The sequence below is a fragment of the Protobothrops mucrosquamatus genome, unplaced genomic scaffold, assembly GCF_001527695.2.
Source record: "Protobothrops mucrosquamatus isolate PMUCROS unplaced genomic scaffold, P.Mucros_1.0 scaffold874, whole genome shotgun sequence".
Taxonomy (NCBI): domain Eukaryota; kingdom Metazoa; phylum Chordata; class Lepidosauria; order Squamata; family Viperidae; genus Protobothrops; species Protobothrops mucrosquamatus.
This window is the reverse complement of record NW_015387128.1, coordinates 489,070-506,557: the sequence shown is the minus strand read 5'-3', so window position 1 is coordinate 506,557 and position 17,488 is coordinate 489,070. Positions and strand designations below refer to the sequence as shown.

Below are 17,488 nucleotides of genomic sequence, written 5' to 3'. Positions count from 1 at the left end.
TGTGTGTGCGCGCACACATGGGGAAAAGTCCCAGCCGCTCCCTTTCCCTCTGGGCCGCCAGCATGAAAAGGTTGGTGACCTCTGAGTTACATGACTGTTTTATGACCGCCACAACATATAATGGGCAAGCTCCAATGAAGTCATGATTACCTATACATTTATCTTTGCAATGTTGCAAAATCAGCCTTTTAACCACAGTAGGGGCATAAAGAAGCCATTTATATCGTTAGGTTCCATGGATTAGGTATATAATTTAGGACATTGATATCCTTTGAAAATGTTAGTTTTTGTTCCACAGCCATATTTGTACAGCCCACTACTTTCTCCCAAAACATGTTAAGTATAGAACATTGTAAAATGTATTTTAAAGAAGCATTATCTTTATTACTTCTCCCCAAAAAATTGATGTCTTAGACATTGCTTTTTTATATAAATGTAACAAAGTCTAATTAATTCTAAATATTATTTCTTTGTTATGATGATGATGGTGTTATCTGGTCAGTCATATCCAACTCTTGGCGATTCTATGGGCCAGGTCTCTCCACATTTGAGGTCCATTGACACTCTTGCTATAGAGGTTAAGACACTCTCCCATTGTCTAGGCCAGAGTTCCCTAACCTTTCCAGCTTAGTAGCCCGGAAGGAACGGAAGCAGCAGGGAAATATGTGTGTGTGTGGCTCTGCCTGTGCATGTGCAAACGGGCCTGTGCGTACATGCGCATGTGCAAGTAGGCCGCATGTGCCCATGGTGTGTGCTGCCTCCCATGCACATGCGCAAATGGGCTGTGCGCACCCATGGCATGTGCGCTGCCTCCCACATGCATGCGAAAATGGACCGCACGCACTGTGTGACGTTGGCGGCGGTGCTAGTGTCCCTGTGCATGTGCAAATGGGGCCGCTAGTGCCCACACGACTGTGCTATTGTGAGTGGGGCGGGGCTCGCCAGCTATTCCTGGAGCCCGGTGGCCATAAGTTGGGGGCTTTTGGCCTAGGCAACATAGGAACTTCTAATTCTTTATTCCACTCATTTTGTAGCATCTGCATAGCAAATTAATTTATTGACAACAAATATGTATAAAAAGAAATAGATGTTTTAGTTTTAAAGGGTTTAGCCAGTTTTTCTAGTATCTCAGGTATCTCAGAAGCTGGAAATCCTGTTGGTCCAAACAATGCTGTTAAATTTAACTGTAAATGTTGCCATTTAATTGCATCTGATAGGTGATATTTATCTCTGAGCCCAACATATGTTATTTTTCTATATTGTTTATTTTTACGCGTGACTTGTTTAAGGCTTTGGGAAGTATCTTCTGAAAGAAGGCCCTGAAAACATTTGTGAATGTTGGTAGTCTTGATTTAATGGCACCACTCTATAATTCTGGGATCCGGGTCTTTTTCTGTGACTCTTAGACTGATTTTCATTTTTATTGGATCCAGTAGAAAGAAAATAGGAAAAAAATGCCAAGGAACTAATGTTATCTAGGAGGGAGAAAAGGCGTGTAATAGTAAATGGGGATCAGTGGTGGACAATCAGGCTTTTCATTTGCCCTTCCCCCAAGGGTTTCTCTGTGAAAGACTCCTAAATTTCTCAAAACCTTTCCGACCTGCAAGAAGCAATAGATATCCTTCAAAAATCAAAATCTCTGTTTAATCAATACACATGCTATTCTATGCAGGTTTAATCAGTAATAAGCCAAATGCTATTCAGCAACGTTCACTGCTGAGCATATAGATATAGATTGAGATGGTCTGACATGCTGAAATCCCAGGAATTTGACTTTAAGGCTTTCTCCCAATAACCAGGAGACTGGGAGTTCTAGTCCCACCTTAGGCATAGAAGCTGGCTGGGTGATTTGGGGCCAGTCACTCTCTCTCAGCCCAACCCACCTCACAGGCTGCTGCTGCTGCTGTGCTGGGCGCAGATCTGCTGGAGCTGTTGCCCCCATGCTGGGCACAAAGCCACCACTAATGCCACTGTGGCAGGCTCCGGGCCTGGTGTAGCAGCAACAGCAGCAGCTCCACTCCTGGGTGTGGGCGGTGGCAGCAACAGCAGTGGCAGTGGCAGGGGGAGTGAAAATGGGAAGCACCTGCTCATTGCTGCCTCGCTGCCAATTGCCCCAATGTGCTTTGTCATCTGCCCACCTGCTCACCTGGCTTTCCGGCTGCCTGCAGTGAGTTGTCCCCAAGGTGAGTTGTCTGTGTGGAGTTGTCCTGCAGCAACTTAGCAGCGGTTAGTTGGCGGAGGCAAGTTGGCAGTGGCGAGCTGGCTGAAGTGAGCTAGCCACAGCGAGTTATCCTAGACCCCCCCTCAGTGTGTGCTATGTTTCATCCAATTTATCTTGCCTGAGTAGGAGTGCACAATTCCACACAAAGGACTGGATTGCAGTTGCTCACCATTTTTACTTTTCAGCAAATACTTAGAAGGGGTCCAGAAGCTGCCTTATAGCTAAAGGTGCTTCTAAAAGTTGTCACTTTGTTATGCAGTACGCATGCTTCCCAGTCATTTATTATTATTATGTTAAAAATAACTAAATAACATCCAGTGATGTCTGGATCTTGGTGTGTGATTAAATAGGTGTTGAGGGTTCTGCCCCATTACATTGTCTGTCCCATACTTTATTTCATTTCTTATCTAGGAAATCTGCTCATTGTTTTTCTATCTTCACTGTCTTGTCTTGAGGACCTGAGCCTTGTGAAGTAACCATTTGGAGCACTGAAACACTGGAGTGCAAATCTCATTATAGGCATATATAATCTTCTAACTCATCACCCCAAAACTGGATATTGCACTGAGATTTAAGGAACAAGGATCCTATGAGTTGGGCAGCCACGGGGAAAATCACACTAAATATGGGGAATAGGTATTTCTGAGGATTCCCAGGGAAGGATATTTTGCTTTAAAACATGAATAAGGAGACTATTTGCTGGAAATATTGTGAATGGAAAGGGGGCTGGTGAGCAAACACATCCTGAATGGAGAATAGGGAGAATTCTATGAAATATGGATCCAAAGCAGCATCGCTCAAGAATCTCATGCCTCTTACTCCATACATGCTGTTTCAACAGCCTATTCATAGATGGAAGAGTACAGGAAATTAGTTCCTAGAACTAAATGTCTCTAATGGCATAATTAGTAACAAGACTAATGCTGTCTTTCATGTAGTCAGTCTGTCTGGTTGCTCCATCTTACTCTGTATATCTGCTTCTGAACTCGACAATTGTTTTCTGTTGGTTAATCTCTCTGTTAAATCAGATTGTGTCCGTTGCTTGTAGGCTACAAAACTGCAAGGGAGAGAAAAGGAAGTAAAATGGAGAAAGTGAATTAATTTCCAGGGGTAAATGACCTCACCTACATTTCTGAAATACCCAGCATTTTATTTTTTTGAAGTTGGACAATGGATAATCCTTTTTTTTTTTTTTTTTTGGCAACTGACCCAAGGCTACCTCAAGTGATTTTGCTCCTGGAGAAGGAGAACAAAAAAGCCCCTGCCTTCTCAAATATACTTTTCCAAAGGTCAACTGGACTTTCTTGGTTTATTTCTTGAAAATGTTTTGCATCTCATCTAAGAAGCTTCTTTAGCTCTCATCTTGGATAAGAAGTGAAACGTTTTCAAGAAGAAAAAAAAATCAAGGAAGTCCAGTTGCCTTTTGGAAAAGTACCTTTGAGTTAATCATGACCTAGACAATTGAGAATCTCCTTAGATCTTCTTTCTCAAGATAAATCTTATATTGCCAGTATTGCAGTAAAATATCTGAGGTTCAAAACCCCACATGTAAAGCATAACCCAACAGAAACAAATACATAAAAAGGGGGCTAATAACTTTTGTGGACATTCCTAGAGAAGAGTTTGTGCAAAGGATAGTCTGATGTTGCCTCTGGCCAAACTTCAACCCACTGAAATCCGTTTGTTGGATTTCAGTGAGAGCATTGGCAGTCTGGAGTCCAGAATGACACAAATATTGCCATCTTCTTGAACATATATGGAAATTTGGAGAGATGGCAATACTCAGGATTCTCAGCGCTTAGGTCAGTGATGGCGAACCTTTTAGAGACCGAGTGCCCAAACTGCAACCAAAAACCCACTTATATATCGTCGGGTGCCTGGTGGGCGTAGCCCATTGGGTGGGTGTGGCCTATTGGGTGGGCATGGCCCATTGGGTGAGTGTGGCTTTAGTGGTAATGTCAGACTGGGTTGAGACTAAAAAGTTCAATCAATCAATTTCAACTTTGCGAGATCTTTTTTTTTTCCGGGAGAAGTTGAAATTGATTGATTGAACCTTTTGGAGGCCTAAAGCAAAAAGGTTTTATAAAACCCAGCTGAAGGCCTAGGACTGGGGTGATGGCACGCGTGCCCACAAAGAGGGCTCTAAGTGCCGCCTCTGGCACCCGTGCCATAGGTTCGCCACCATGGGCTTAGGTAATATATGAATTTTGCCCAGCTCTTCTTCCTCTGCAAGGGTTCTATAATATATAATTTAAAAAATACAGGAGTAGATTATAACCAGTAGGAGGCATGGTTGGGGGTTCATCATAATGAATTACATTGACCCAATGCCAGCCTCCTGCTTCAGGAATTTGAAAAATCTTTGCCTTGGACCTAGAGCATTGAACAAAGCTTAGGAATCCATGTGCATGCAGATAAGGAAAATCAGCTTTGTCTTTAAAAAGTCCACTTTGCCTTAGTTTACTTTACCTGATAGGGATAAGAGTTAGGCAACCAATGACACATGAGAGAAGGAAGCAGAATCCACTGAACCAGCCCAGGGTTTGTTGGTAAATTTTATTATAGGCTGTTGTTGTCACAACTCCAGTGATCACGAGTGACAGCTGCAGGAGGACGAACACTTTTCCTAGGGAAAAAAAGAAAGCAGATGTAAGATTGAATGAAAAAGAATTTAGGGCATATTTCTACTAGAACCCAGTTCACTTACAATTTATGTAGCTAATTTGTTAATTTTTAAAAAAATGTAATTACAATGTAGTACTGGCTTGAGAGCACGTTTTAATTTCAGCTTGTGGAAAGTTATTCTAAAGTGCACCTGCTGGATTGCTTCAATTATAGAGAAGTAGAATTCAGCATTTAGTGCACAAACGCCTTATATAATCATTTCTGAATGTCTTAAACCAGTTTGAACATTTGTCATTCTGTAAACAAGCTGTTGCAGCCAGAATGTTATTGTTGCTTACTATTAATAGGACAAGCAACTGCAGATTAGTGCTAGAAACTAATTCTATATCCAATTGTAATATTGGCAATAATTATGTTGATTTCAGAAAGCTAATGTTACATAATGGAAGAGCTTGACAAGTGGAACTTCCTTTGAATTGGAGTTTGGAACTATAACCGGTTTAAAATTCTGATGTAGGATTAAGGCAGGGGTCTTCAAACTTGGCCCTTTTGTGACATGTGGACTTCAACTCCCAGAATTCCTCAGCCAGCATGCCTTTTCTGGGAGTTGAAGTCCACAAGTCATAAAAGGGTCAAGTTTGAAGACCCCTAGATTAAGGAGTGTATAGCACTATCTCAGACAGCATTCTGGTTTCCTTTATGGCAGTTGGGAAATTATTACTTCCTGACTTTTGAAATGTGATGTTAATATATTATAAACAAAACTCTGGAGGACAATTTGGGCTGAGAGTCACTGCTAGTAGGATAGGGAGAGGCTTAGTAATGCTTGTCCATTCCTTGTTGTCCCCATTTCAGCCTCCTGTCCCTCAAAGCAGTGCTTTTCCTGATACTCAGATCTATGTTGTGAAGTCAAAAAGGTGAATTAGTCCTTTCTTCTAAGTTGGTTCAACCTGACTCAGGGAGGGTAAATAACTCACAATTAATCAAAGATACCGTGGCTTTATTTGGGAGATGATTTGGGTTTCTGGATTCATAGAAAAATACCAGAGCTTTGAATGACCAACTAACTGTAGCCCAAGCCCAAGTTGATTATATATTTCTATATGTCCATGGGTTATCCTTCTGGAAAAAGAAATGCCCTACTAGATAGGGTCATGGGTAATTTCTCCAACTTCTTGTTTCCATCATGCGTAGGCTCATTTCCACTGGGGAGGGGGGGAGAGAGAGGGATGTTGGTTTATAGAAAAGAGATACATTGCAACTGGACAATTGGACAACTGGACAGCCATTTGTCTGAAATGGTATAGGGTCTCCTGCTTGTGCTGTGGGTTGAACTAGAAGACCTCCAAGGTTCCTTCCAGCTCTATTCTGAATCAAATGAGAAGCCTCCAGAAAGTATAGATTGGTGGCAGCCTATGATGACTGTTGGATCCTCAACAGTCTGGCAGGGTCCAAAATTGGTGCTTATGCTAGATTTTTTGTTTGTGGGGCAGCCACAAACTACACTTTAACATTTCCCTTCAGTAACCCAGAAGGTTCAATGACATTGTATGAAATATTAAAATGGAAGCTTAAAGTTACGGTGGCTGCTTTTCATAAGTCTCTGTCCAAAAAAGCCCATAGAAAGCCTTTTGCTAAGGGTGCTTTCAAATCAGCCCTCCTTGTAAATCAGACAATGTAGAATCACCCAGGGCATTTTCTAAATTACGGAAGGAAAGGTATGTGCCTCCAACTCATGAAAGCTTTCGTCAAAGCCTGAGGCATTGATACTCATGGAATATAGTCTTACAAGTAAGCGTAAGAATTTGGTTCTGACTCATCCAAGTCGGATTACTGCATGTTTCTGTGACATCAACCCAAATGATAGGAATAAACTCAAGTGAGCGTATTCTGAAAGCCAGTGTTTTCCAAAGAAACAAAGACAGAACCGTTTCTTACCGTAGGTTGAAGCTTCAACATGTTTGGATAACAAAGATCTGATGGTTGGCAAGGGAATCAGGGCAAAGAGCATCACACCACGAGCTGTAACAGAGCAGAATACAGAAGGATCAGGTCAAATGCCCAGACTTTTTAAGGAAGATCAGAGTGTAGTGTTTTAAAAAGCACAAATGCGAAGCCTCAGCATCATGTTTCGGCATGGCTGGCAACTAAGGCCGTTTTCCTCAACTTGGTCTTGTTTGCTGGACAAATGATGGGGAGAGTTACATTCTTAAGACAGTGAGAAATCAGCCTGAACATAGGGCTCTAAAGCCAACCTCTCTAAAGTATATTATAATCTCCAGATGTAAGGCAGGTGAAGAGTAGCAACAACAGCAATAATAACAATGGTTTAGCGGCCTGATAAATGAGAATATTTTCCACTAGACAATACTCTATGACAGTGGTTCTCAACCTTTTTAATGCCGCGACCCCCAACCGGTCGTAAGTCGAGGACTAAACTGGTCGTAAGTCGAGGACTAAACCGGTCGTAAGTTGAGGACTACCCAACTGGTCGTAAGTCGAGGACTTTCCCTGCCCGGGAGCGCCGCGCATGCGTGGTTCCGCCCCCTGCGCCGGCCGAGACGTAGCTGGCAAGCTGCAGAGACAGAGCAGGCCGACCACCAGCTGGCCCAGCTCAAGGGAGGTAAGGCACCCGCCGGAAAAGGGGAAAAAAATGGCGGACAGCCTTGCTTGGCGACCCCCGTGAAATGGTCGATCGACCCCAAATGGGATCGCGACCCATAGGTTGAGAACCGCTGCTCTATGAAATATCAAAGGCAGTGCCTGTGTTCTGAAAAAAGGTCTGAAAACTGCTGTCAGAGAACAGCGCCAGGGATCTGAGTAAGCCAAAGTGAAAGACTTGCCCGTGCTACTTAAGCATTCCCCTTCCATCAGGGATTTAAGCGACAGCAGAAATGGACAAGATGTCCGTGGTCTGGAGGAGTCAGAGGAAGGAGGCTTGCAATGGGTGGCATAATATTACAAATGGGATGATGCTATACCATTTAATATTGATGGAATTAAGAAGGCCTATTAATGCTGGCTTTTGGAGACACACACATATATAAACACATACATGTGGGCATCTTGCAGGGATTTTATTTTTAAATGTGCAGATTCAAAACTAGATGAATTGATTTAAAGGTAGTCCTCAGCTTACGACCACAACTGAGCCTAAAATTTCTACTGCTAAGCAAAACCGTTGTTAAGTGGGTTTTGCCCCATTGTACGACCTTCCTTGCCACAGCTGTGAAGTGGATCGCTGCAGTTGTTCAGTTAGTAACACAGATGTTAAGTGAATCTGGCTTCCCCATTGGCTTTGCTTGTCAGAAGGTCACAAAAGGTGATCACATGACCCCAGGATGCTACAACCGTCATAAATATGAGTCAGTTGCCACGTGTCCAAATTTCGATCATGTGACCTTAGTGATGCTGCAGTCGGAAATGTGAAAAATGGTCATAAGTCACTTTTTTCAGTGCCATTGTAATTCTGAATGGTCGCTAAACTAATAGTTGTAAGTCGAGGACTACCTGTAGTATATTTTATTCTGTCTTCTGAAGCCCTTCTGATGTGCAATGCCTGGGAATTAAAGCATCTGTTAATTTTGTCTTTCACCCCTTTCCCCTGCACACCCAGGCTTTGTGAATACTAGGGAACACAGTCTTCAGGAGAGAATTTAGCTTTTTAAGAAATTTAATTTTCACTTGAGAGAACAACCTTCCACTAGCCTCCATTGTCACAAAAACATGCTTGGAAGTGTGCAGACAATGCGTGGTAAAGCTTCAGAAGCCACAGAAAAGGCCAAGAGCATAGAGAACGGTCAATTATGAAAGATGAGGTTTCAGAGATCTATGACCCTTCCCACTCCTAACGTTTAGGAGTAGTTAAATAAATTATGCAGCATAGCACATATGCAATTGCATAATGTATTATAAATATCAGAAGAATGATTTTGATTGCTGCAGAGTTTATATTTGTGCATCTATAGAGCTTCTATAAAGTTGCTTTAGTTAATGACCTTATAGATCCAGCGGTGGGATTCAGCCGGTTCACACCAGTTCGTCAGAACCGATAGCTAATTTTTTGTTGCCCAGGCTCAGAATGGACTTCCGGAAGTGGCATCCACACACAGAGCCAGTTGTTCACATATTTGAATCCCACCACTGTACAGATCCCACGTGGAAGTGCAATGGGAGTCACATCTGTGCAGCCTTTTTAGAGCAGCGGTTTCCCAACCTTTCCAGCTCTGGGGACCAACAGCGGCAGTGGAGGGTGGCAGCAGTGGGGACGGGACAGTTTTGTGCGCTCAATTTAATCCCAAGATTGTGCACATGGAGCTTTGTGTGCTCGCCTGCCACTTGCACTGCCCGGTTTTTAACAGGTCACAGACCTATAGCGGTCCATGGACCGGGGTTGGGAACCCCTATTATAGAGACTTATTTAAAAGCAAGGTGAATTGGGTTTACTTTCACATAAATTAGAATAAGGCTCCATCTTGAATTTACTAAAGGTCAGTATAAAAGAAGAGTAATAAATCTTTCATGAAATTAAAAAAAAATCTGTGGATGAGGGGTATGGAAAGGGTCCAACTCACCAATGTAAAACAGGAATGTCCATCGCACAAAGGCCATAATAAGAATGCCAGCTGAGAAGGACACAATCCCGATCATGATCATGGTGGTGTCTCTTAGAAACTTGGAAAACACAAAGACTCCCAGGAAGCTGGTAATGAAGATCAGGTGGCCAGCAGCATTGGCATAGCCCACATATTCTGGTCCCCAGCTCAGTGGTTTCTTGAGGAAAAAGAGTGGCAGCACATTCACTGCTCCAACTACAGCCAAATCATATAGCATGGCCCCCACAAAGAGCATGGCAATAATGGATTTGGCAGGTCTCAAATTGGGGGAACACTCACATCTATGGAACTGAAAATTCTCATCATCAGCCAAACTGCTGTCAGGCTGGATCACATCTGTGGAAGCGGCCAGTTCACAAACTCCAGGCTTGGGGACTTGGAGGACAAATAGACTATAGATAACACACAAGGCATATAAGGCAACACTACAGGAAATCAGCACTATACCATGCTGATAACCGAGATGGAAGGTAACAAAGAGGTGTCCCGAGGCAATGCTTCCCACAAAACCAGCAATGCCATAAATGAGCTCAATGCTGATGAAACGCAGTGATCTTCTGCTCTCCGATGAGCCCTGGGAGGCCAGTGCCATGATGCTGGCCCAGTACGTGGTGAATCCTCCAGTCAAGCCGTGCAAGATAGCAGCCCCATACATCACCTCAATTGGCCAAGCCAACAAGATCAAGAGGAGTAGAAGGAAACGGGAGAGTAAGTAGCCAGCTAAAGGTACAGCAATGCTGATCTTCCGATTTATCCGGTCACCCAGCCTAGCCAAGCCATAAGCAGATAACAGCGGGGTTAACCCGTCAACAAGATGGTAGATGATGTAAAAATCAGAGATTGCTTTTTGTTGAGCCTCCTCGCTGGAATGCGCTGAAGAAGAGTTGGTCCCGTTGTAGTAGTTCTTCACCACCAGCAACAATCCTGTGTCATAGAAAGCACTGGCAAGCTGCGCACCAGCCACAAGAGGTTCAATCCAGGTCTTCATTGTGTCAGCATTTGTAGTCCTGGGAGACAGTGGCTTAATTTCTCTGAGGAAAAGGAGAAAAGAAGGCTGGGAGCCAACCCAGTCCTTCAAACCTGAAAATAAAAGCTTGCTTACAACATTAGAGGCAGAAGCTAAGAAGGGATTTCCTCTCTCAGCCTCCTCAAACAGGTTTTTTTCTTTCTTCTTCCCTCCCTCTTTCTATCAAGCTCCGATTGTCTTAGCAGGCACTGGGAACATGCGGTGTGCCCCAATGAGCTGACTCTTCCGTGTGCCTTCAAGAAACCACATGATCTGAGTTGAGAAATTTCTCAACCTGATTTTTAGGAAGCGAAAGAAGTTTGGCCGGTGTGTTTTAGTGACCCAAAATATTACATTACAATGAAGCTTTTGCTGGTGTGCTCGTGTGGGAGTGTATGTCTGTAAATGCTCTCTCTCCTCCTCCCCCCCCCCGGCTACCAGAAGTTCAGCTTTCTATTCAGAGTGTTGGCAAGAGACAATCCTGACCGTTTTGATGTTGCCATCTTTTTCTTGACAATACTTCTCAAACTTATCCTGAGGGAGAAGGGAAGTGTAGTAAGGTGAACTCCATGGTGTTGGTAAGAGTCATGGAAGGCATGTGAAGCATCATGTGAATTTGACAGTGTGTGTAGTCCAAAAAGACAGAATATTTATATTATTTATTTATGTAGTGTCTATCTATCTATCTATCTATCTATCTATCTATCTATCTATCTATCTATCTATCTATCTATCTATCTATCTATCTATCTATCTATCTATCTACCTATCTATCCGATTTATGTTTATGCATGGTTATGCATAGGTACTACAGCAGTAAGCCTTATCATCTGTCTGTCTGTCTGTCTGTCTGTCTGTCTATCTATTTATCTAATCATCTGTCTGTCTGTCTGTCTGTCTGTCTGTCTGTCTGTCTATCTATCTATCTATCCGATTTATGTTTATGCATGGTTATGCATAGGTACTACAGCAGTAAGCCTTATCATCTGTCTGTCTGTCTGTCTGTCTGTCTGTCTGTCTGTCTATCTATCTAATCATCTGTCTGTCTGTCTGTCTATTTATCTATCTATTTATCTAATCATCTGTCTGTCCGTCCATCCGTCCGTCCGTCCGTCCGTCCGTCCGTCCGTCCATCCATCCATCCATCCATCCATCTATCTATCTATCTATCTATCTATCTATCTATCTATCTATCTATCTATCTATCTATCTATCTATCTATCTATCTATCTATCTATCTATCTATCTATCTATCTATCTATCTATCTATCTATCTATCTATCTATCATCTCTAACAAACTTGCCCATGGCAATTATATGCCTCTAGGGGGTTTGCAATAAAACTGTAAAGTGATATAAAAGCTATAGTTAAAAACAAGTTAAAAACCAGATTAAAACAGCGCTAAAAGGAACAACTGCAAAGTTACAAGACAACAGGAGCATCTTTATCCCAACCCCAACGAACCACCCAACGTGGCACTTTTAGTGTAAAAGATGGCGTGAAAAAGGGTCGATGGGTAGGATAACTAAGTAAATATTAGTCCTTTTCCATGTCTGAGAAAGAAAATAGGTCGATAAACAAAATGCCTGAGTGATGGGTTAAAAAAAAGTTCCCTGCCAGTTTTACTACAGAAACTACTCACAGGTAGATCAGCAAAACAAGGCTTCTGCCACACCTTGCTACAATGAGCAAGCTTTTTTTGTTCCTCAGTTCATCACCATAATACAGGTAGTCCTTGACTTATGACCACAATTGAGCCCAAAATTTCTGTTGCCAAGCGAAACATTTGTTAAGTGAATTTTGCCCCATTTTATGACCTTTCTTGCTACAGTTCTTAAGTGAATCACTGCAGTTGCTTAGTAACACGGTTGTTAAGTGAATCTGGCTTTCCCACTGACTTTGCTTGTCAGGTCGCAAAAGGAGGGTCACTGCAACTGTCATAAATATGAACCAGTTGCCAATAAAATTTTCCACGGGGATGCTGCAACGGTTGTAAGTGTAAAAACAGTCATAAGTCACTTTTTTCAGTGCCGTTGTAACTTCAAATGGTCACTAAACGAACTGTTGTAAGTCGAGGACTGCCTGTAAGAATACTCTTTAACAGTGCCGATTTGACCCTTCCCAAACATTTCCAGGGTGGCAGATAGATTAGGGGGCTATAGAAATCACAAATCGTCAGACTTGTACATACTTGTTTTTGGCTGCAATCTTGCACAATCATTCACCTCCCTGTACAGAAAAGGCTTTAGGATCTTATGACAACTTTCTTCTCTAAATTGGACACCACCGTTCAGTGGATTAAGTGGAGAACAGCACAACAGTCTCGTTCAGTGTTTTCTTTGGATGAGAGGACTTTTATGTTTTTGTACTTCGAGTTAGAAAAACCGGCATTATGTTTCATCAAAGTTGTTTCCTGGAAAAGATCGTGATTTTTTTCTTTCTTGAGATCAGGAACACTGCAGCCGATAGGCGATTTTTCATCTCTGTTTATAGACCTGATGATTTTTTAGGGTTTCTTTGAAAAGCAGTCTTCAGTTCTGCTTTCTTAAAATAGTTAAAACTCTTGTCAAATCAGCAATAGGGAAGGGAAAACTCCACACCAAAATTTCAGTGATACTTTCTTTGCCCATTAACATTTTCCTTTCAAGCAGTTTGAAACCAATATGCTTTCAACCTATATTTGGTTTTGCAGTCAGAGCAAAGGCTGTGGATTACAGAAACTTATTACAACTTACATATGTTGGTAGAGAAGTGTTTCCCAAATCACATTTGGGAATGGACTTTACTATACCAGAAAGGTGAGTAAAAGGAATTTGAGTCCCAAAGTAGTGTGTGTTACAAGATAGCTGTTGCGTATTTCAGAATACAATGATTGTTATTAATTACCTGAGTGCTCACAGGGAAATTTTCAGATACTTTGCCTCTTTAAAGAAGGATAGACAGATCCCCTTTTTTATAGTTTCCAGTAATCTTGTTTAAATCAAGCAAATGTTTGCTAAGCATACCGTGTAAGGCTATTCATAGTCTAGGCAACGAATTAATCATCATAGACTCGGGTGGCTTTTTAGAGTTATAAAATAAATCTAAATCAAGTTACAACTGACAGCATTTATTAGAGAATCAAGAACAGAAGCTCAGAAAGGACCAGATACTTCTTAAAATAAGTTGCTTAATTAAACATTTATGGGAGTGAAAGTGCTTTTTGCCTACACTGAAACTTGTCGCTTGGTCTGTTTCTGAACCAAAATGCCCCAGAACCAGATTGCTTCCTCCTGTTTAACCCAAGTCCTTCCTCCACACCTGTGACGTATCAGTCAGGCTACCAGGCATGGAAAAAAGTGCAGGGTAGAATAGGAAGAGCACTCAATCATGAGTAGGCTCCGTCCTTGGCCACAGTTGTAAAGGAATGGCAGTGCTGATAGTGATTGCCATATGCGGAAGTAGTCCATGGGGGAGGCGAAATGGGATCACCACAACAACAGGGTTAAGAGTACAGCCACACAAAGCCGCTTCTTGGCAGAAGCAGGAGAAAACCTGTAATGCATACCATGGTGACTGAACCAGCAGCACACAACTGGCAAAACCTGCCTTTCTTTCCTAGTTTAAGTTGACATTCTGTGCAGCTTTTTTCAGTATTATAAAAAAGCAGATCTGACACCCTTTCAAGACAGCTATACTCATGTATTTAAGGAACCTATCTAAGGTCTAACCAGGGCTTTAGAAAGCACTAGTCAGGTATTCCATAGGGGGTGGGTAACATTTGGAGAAACTTGCCCCAGTCAAAATGGCTCTGGAGAACAACCCACCAGAAGACCACAGCTATTGGACAGATCCCATCATAATTCTGTCATCAACCCCATTGGCAATGAATGTGCTAGATCAGTGATGGCGAACCTTTTAGAGACCGAGTGCCCAAACTGCAACCCAAAACCCATTTATGCATCGTCGGGTGCCGGGTGGGTGTGGCCCATTGGCTGGGTGTGGCTGCGGTGGTAACGGCTGACTGGGTGGGATTAAAAAGTTCAATCAATCAATTCCAACTTTGCAAGATCTTTTTTTTCCCGCAAGAAGTTGAAATTGACTGATTGAAACTTTTTTTTTTTGTACACAGCGGTGGAGGCCTAACGTGAAAAGGTTTTATAAAACCCAGCTGAAGGCCTAGGACTGGGGCGATGGTGCACATGCCCACAGAGAGGGCTTTGAGTGCCGCCTCTGGCACCCGTGCCATAGGTTTGCCACCACTGTGCTAGATTGTGCTGTTGGCCAAAATTGGATCAAGAGACAGGAAAACACTATTTTTATAGGGAACAGTTAAAGTTACTGTAACTTTAAGCTGCCTCATCTGTGGGTTGGAGATGAAATGAGGGCAATGTCATCGTGTGTCAGGGCAATTTTCTGTTATGGTTTAAGGCAGAGGTAGGGAACCTTGGCTTTTTTATGACTTGTGGATATCAACTCCCAGAATTCCTGAGTCAGCATGGCTGGTTCAGGAATTCTGGGTATTGAAGTCCACAAGTCATAAAAGAGCCAAGGTTCCCTAGCCCTGGTTTAAGGGAAAAGGAGGATGACCCTATATCAATAAAACCCTCCTTTTTTACGACCCTGTAATCCCTTAATTCTGGGTATCAAATGGAGAGGAATAATTGCTGGATCCATAAAAAAAAAATCTCTTCTGCGAAGAATCTCACCAAGAAAACACGAATTATGGATAACAATGCACATATCAGTGTATTATGTTGTTAATTGATCTATATATCTCATTGTGCAATATGTCTTTGTGAAGGGAAGACATCCTTTGAATAGTTTCAAATTAATTTTTTAAAATACCATTGAATATCTTTACGTTTCTGTATGTCGTATTTCTGACAGTTTTGATAGTCTTCCTTTCCCAGTCAGGAGCAAAGAGCTTATTCAGAAATCACACAGAAATCTAATAAATCCAAATGGAATTCATGATCACTCTTATTTTTGTGTGTTTAAGGGGATGAGGCGCCTCTCAGTTTGCCCATCTACCACTTTGAGAGTTGCATTGCTTGCCAGTTGGTTTTCAAATGTAATTTAAGTTGTCTTTTATGAAGTCTGTCATGGCTCAGATGTGGGGATCCGCAGAGCCGTCTTCTTCCAGGACTATCTGACCACTCAGTAAGATGTAGTAGGGAAGGTTTGGTCTGTATTACTTCGTTCAGGAACTGCTCCATACAGGGGTCATGCAGGCAAGTCACTGTCCCCCTAATAGGGAATAGCATTCCCCCAAATAGCTGAATGCCCCCCTCTCCTGGTTTTGTAGGAAATCTGTCAGACTATGGAATGGGATGATCTGCTCCATCAACCAAGAGCTTTGTTTTGCTTGATGCTGGTTGAATGGATTAGAATCTCTACATTGGTGTGCCTTGTTATTTTTCATGAACAGAGGTTACTGTTTTATTGTATAGTTTATTGCTTTTAATCGAATTTACAGTGGTTGGCACACATACTACCCAGAACTTTGTTTTGAGTGGTTTATAAACCCAGTTATTTATTTAAAACATTTATACAGCCACCCATTTTATGACAAACTCTGGATTGCTCCCAATCAGTTAAATAAACAAAGAAAAAAATATTACTAAGACTCAAAGGAATCTGCCCACATTATTTCATTTCTAATTAAAAGAAGGCAAGGGCAATGACACAGCTTGAACAATCCTTGTTCTGTGGGGTGAGTAACTTATTTTGTATCCTTATCTCAATGTCCAGAACAAAGTTAAACCTAGAGAGCAATGATTCTTTCCAGAAGAGATAAATGATCAAGTCCAGGTCAGAACATGGACTCAGACAGAAACTGTTTAGACAGGATCTTTCATTAGCATGTATGCTGACTCACATGAAAATACTTCTAAAACAAATCCAAATACATCCAAAACAGAAACACTGAATGTTCTTAAAGGCTACATGACAGTAATAGAATATTATTATTTGTTTTCACCAAACTTCTGTGAACAGGAGCAAAGGATTATCCTCCAAGAGAATTATTCTATTTTTTTCTACTTCTGCTTTTGTAATTTCATTTCCTAATAACTATTGGAATAGATGCTGCCCTTACAGGTGCATTATGTTTACATATCTCATTTATTCAAAAAGCATTTAGAAACAGCAGTTTAAAGCTTTGCACATAGACATTCAGAACCTAACAATATTTTAGAGGCGATTCTTACATCAAAGAAGCAGGAGGCTCATTTCCTCATTCCAGACTCCCAAATCAAAGAGTAAAGTTCACTGAATTGAATTGCTAATTAGCAGTGCTTAAATTACACATTGCATTGGTCAAGCACCTCCCAAAATAACATATGGCTTGCAAGGTCCTTATAAATTAAGCTTGCAGAACAGATCTGGCAGACTCAGGCCAGCTAGCTTATGTTTTGGGATTGTTTAGCTTTTTAGCAAGTGGCACTATTATCTTGCAACAATAAATTCCAACTTAACAGAGTGTGTATTGGTATATAATATTTGACTTTTACCCAAAATACAATGAGTGGAAGAACTGAAGAATTGTTTGTATTTCTTGTTAACTCTTCATGCTTAATTCTTCATAAAGAAGTTTCTTTTTCCTCCAACTGAAACTGGGCACAAAACTGAAAATTCTTGAAAATATACCAGGTCTGAAGAGATGAAATGGCTCTAAGGGCTGATTTCGTTTGGCTCATGATTAGCTGACCATGGTAAACAGTTCCACCAAGAATTCATCTCAGTTACTATGTTTTCTGCATGTTAAGAAACTGGTTTAATTTTTTACTTGTATGTTTGCATTATGAGTTGAAAGTTATTAATAAACAGATATAGAGTAGAACAGTGGTGGCGAACCTATGGCACGGGTGCCAGAGGCAGCATTCAGAGCCCTCTCTGTGGGCACGCGAACTGTCACCCCAGTCCTAGGCCTTCAGCTGGGTTTTATAAAACTTTTTCACCGCCATGTACAAAAAAAAGGTTCAATCAATCAGGCAATTTCAACTTCTCGTGGGGAAAAAAAAAGATCTTGCAAAATT

At 41.7% G+C, this 17,488-nt stretch overlaps 1 protein-coding gene across 1 annotated transcript; it reads right to left on the bottom strand.

Moving 5' to 3' along the window:
• Positions 1-1,625: 1,625 nt before the first annotated feature.
• Positions 1,626-10,605, bottom strand: SLC46A2 (solute carrier family 46 member 2). Its single transcript, XM_015819204.1, has 4 exons — positions 9,421-10,605; positions 6,785-6,868; positions 4,691-4,847; positions 1,626-3,278 (listed from the first exon to the last, which is right to left on the bottom strand). Exons 1-4 carry the CDS (start codon positions 10,448-10,450, stop codon positions 3,152-3,154), a joined length of 1,398 nt encoding a protein of 465 aa, XP_015674690.1. The 5' UTR covers positions 10,451-10,605; the 3' UTR covers positions 1,626-3,151.
• Positions 10,606-17,488: the final 6,883 nt, after the last annotated feature.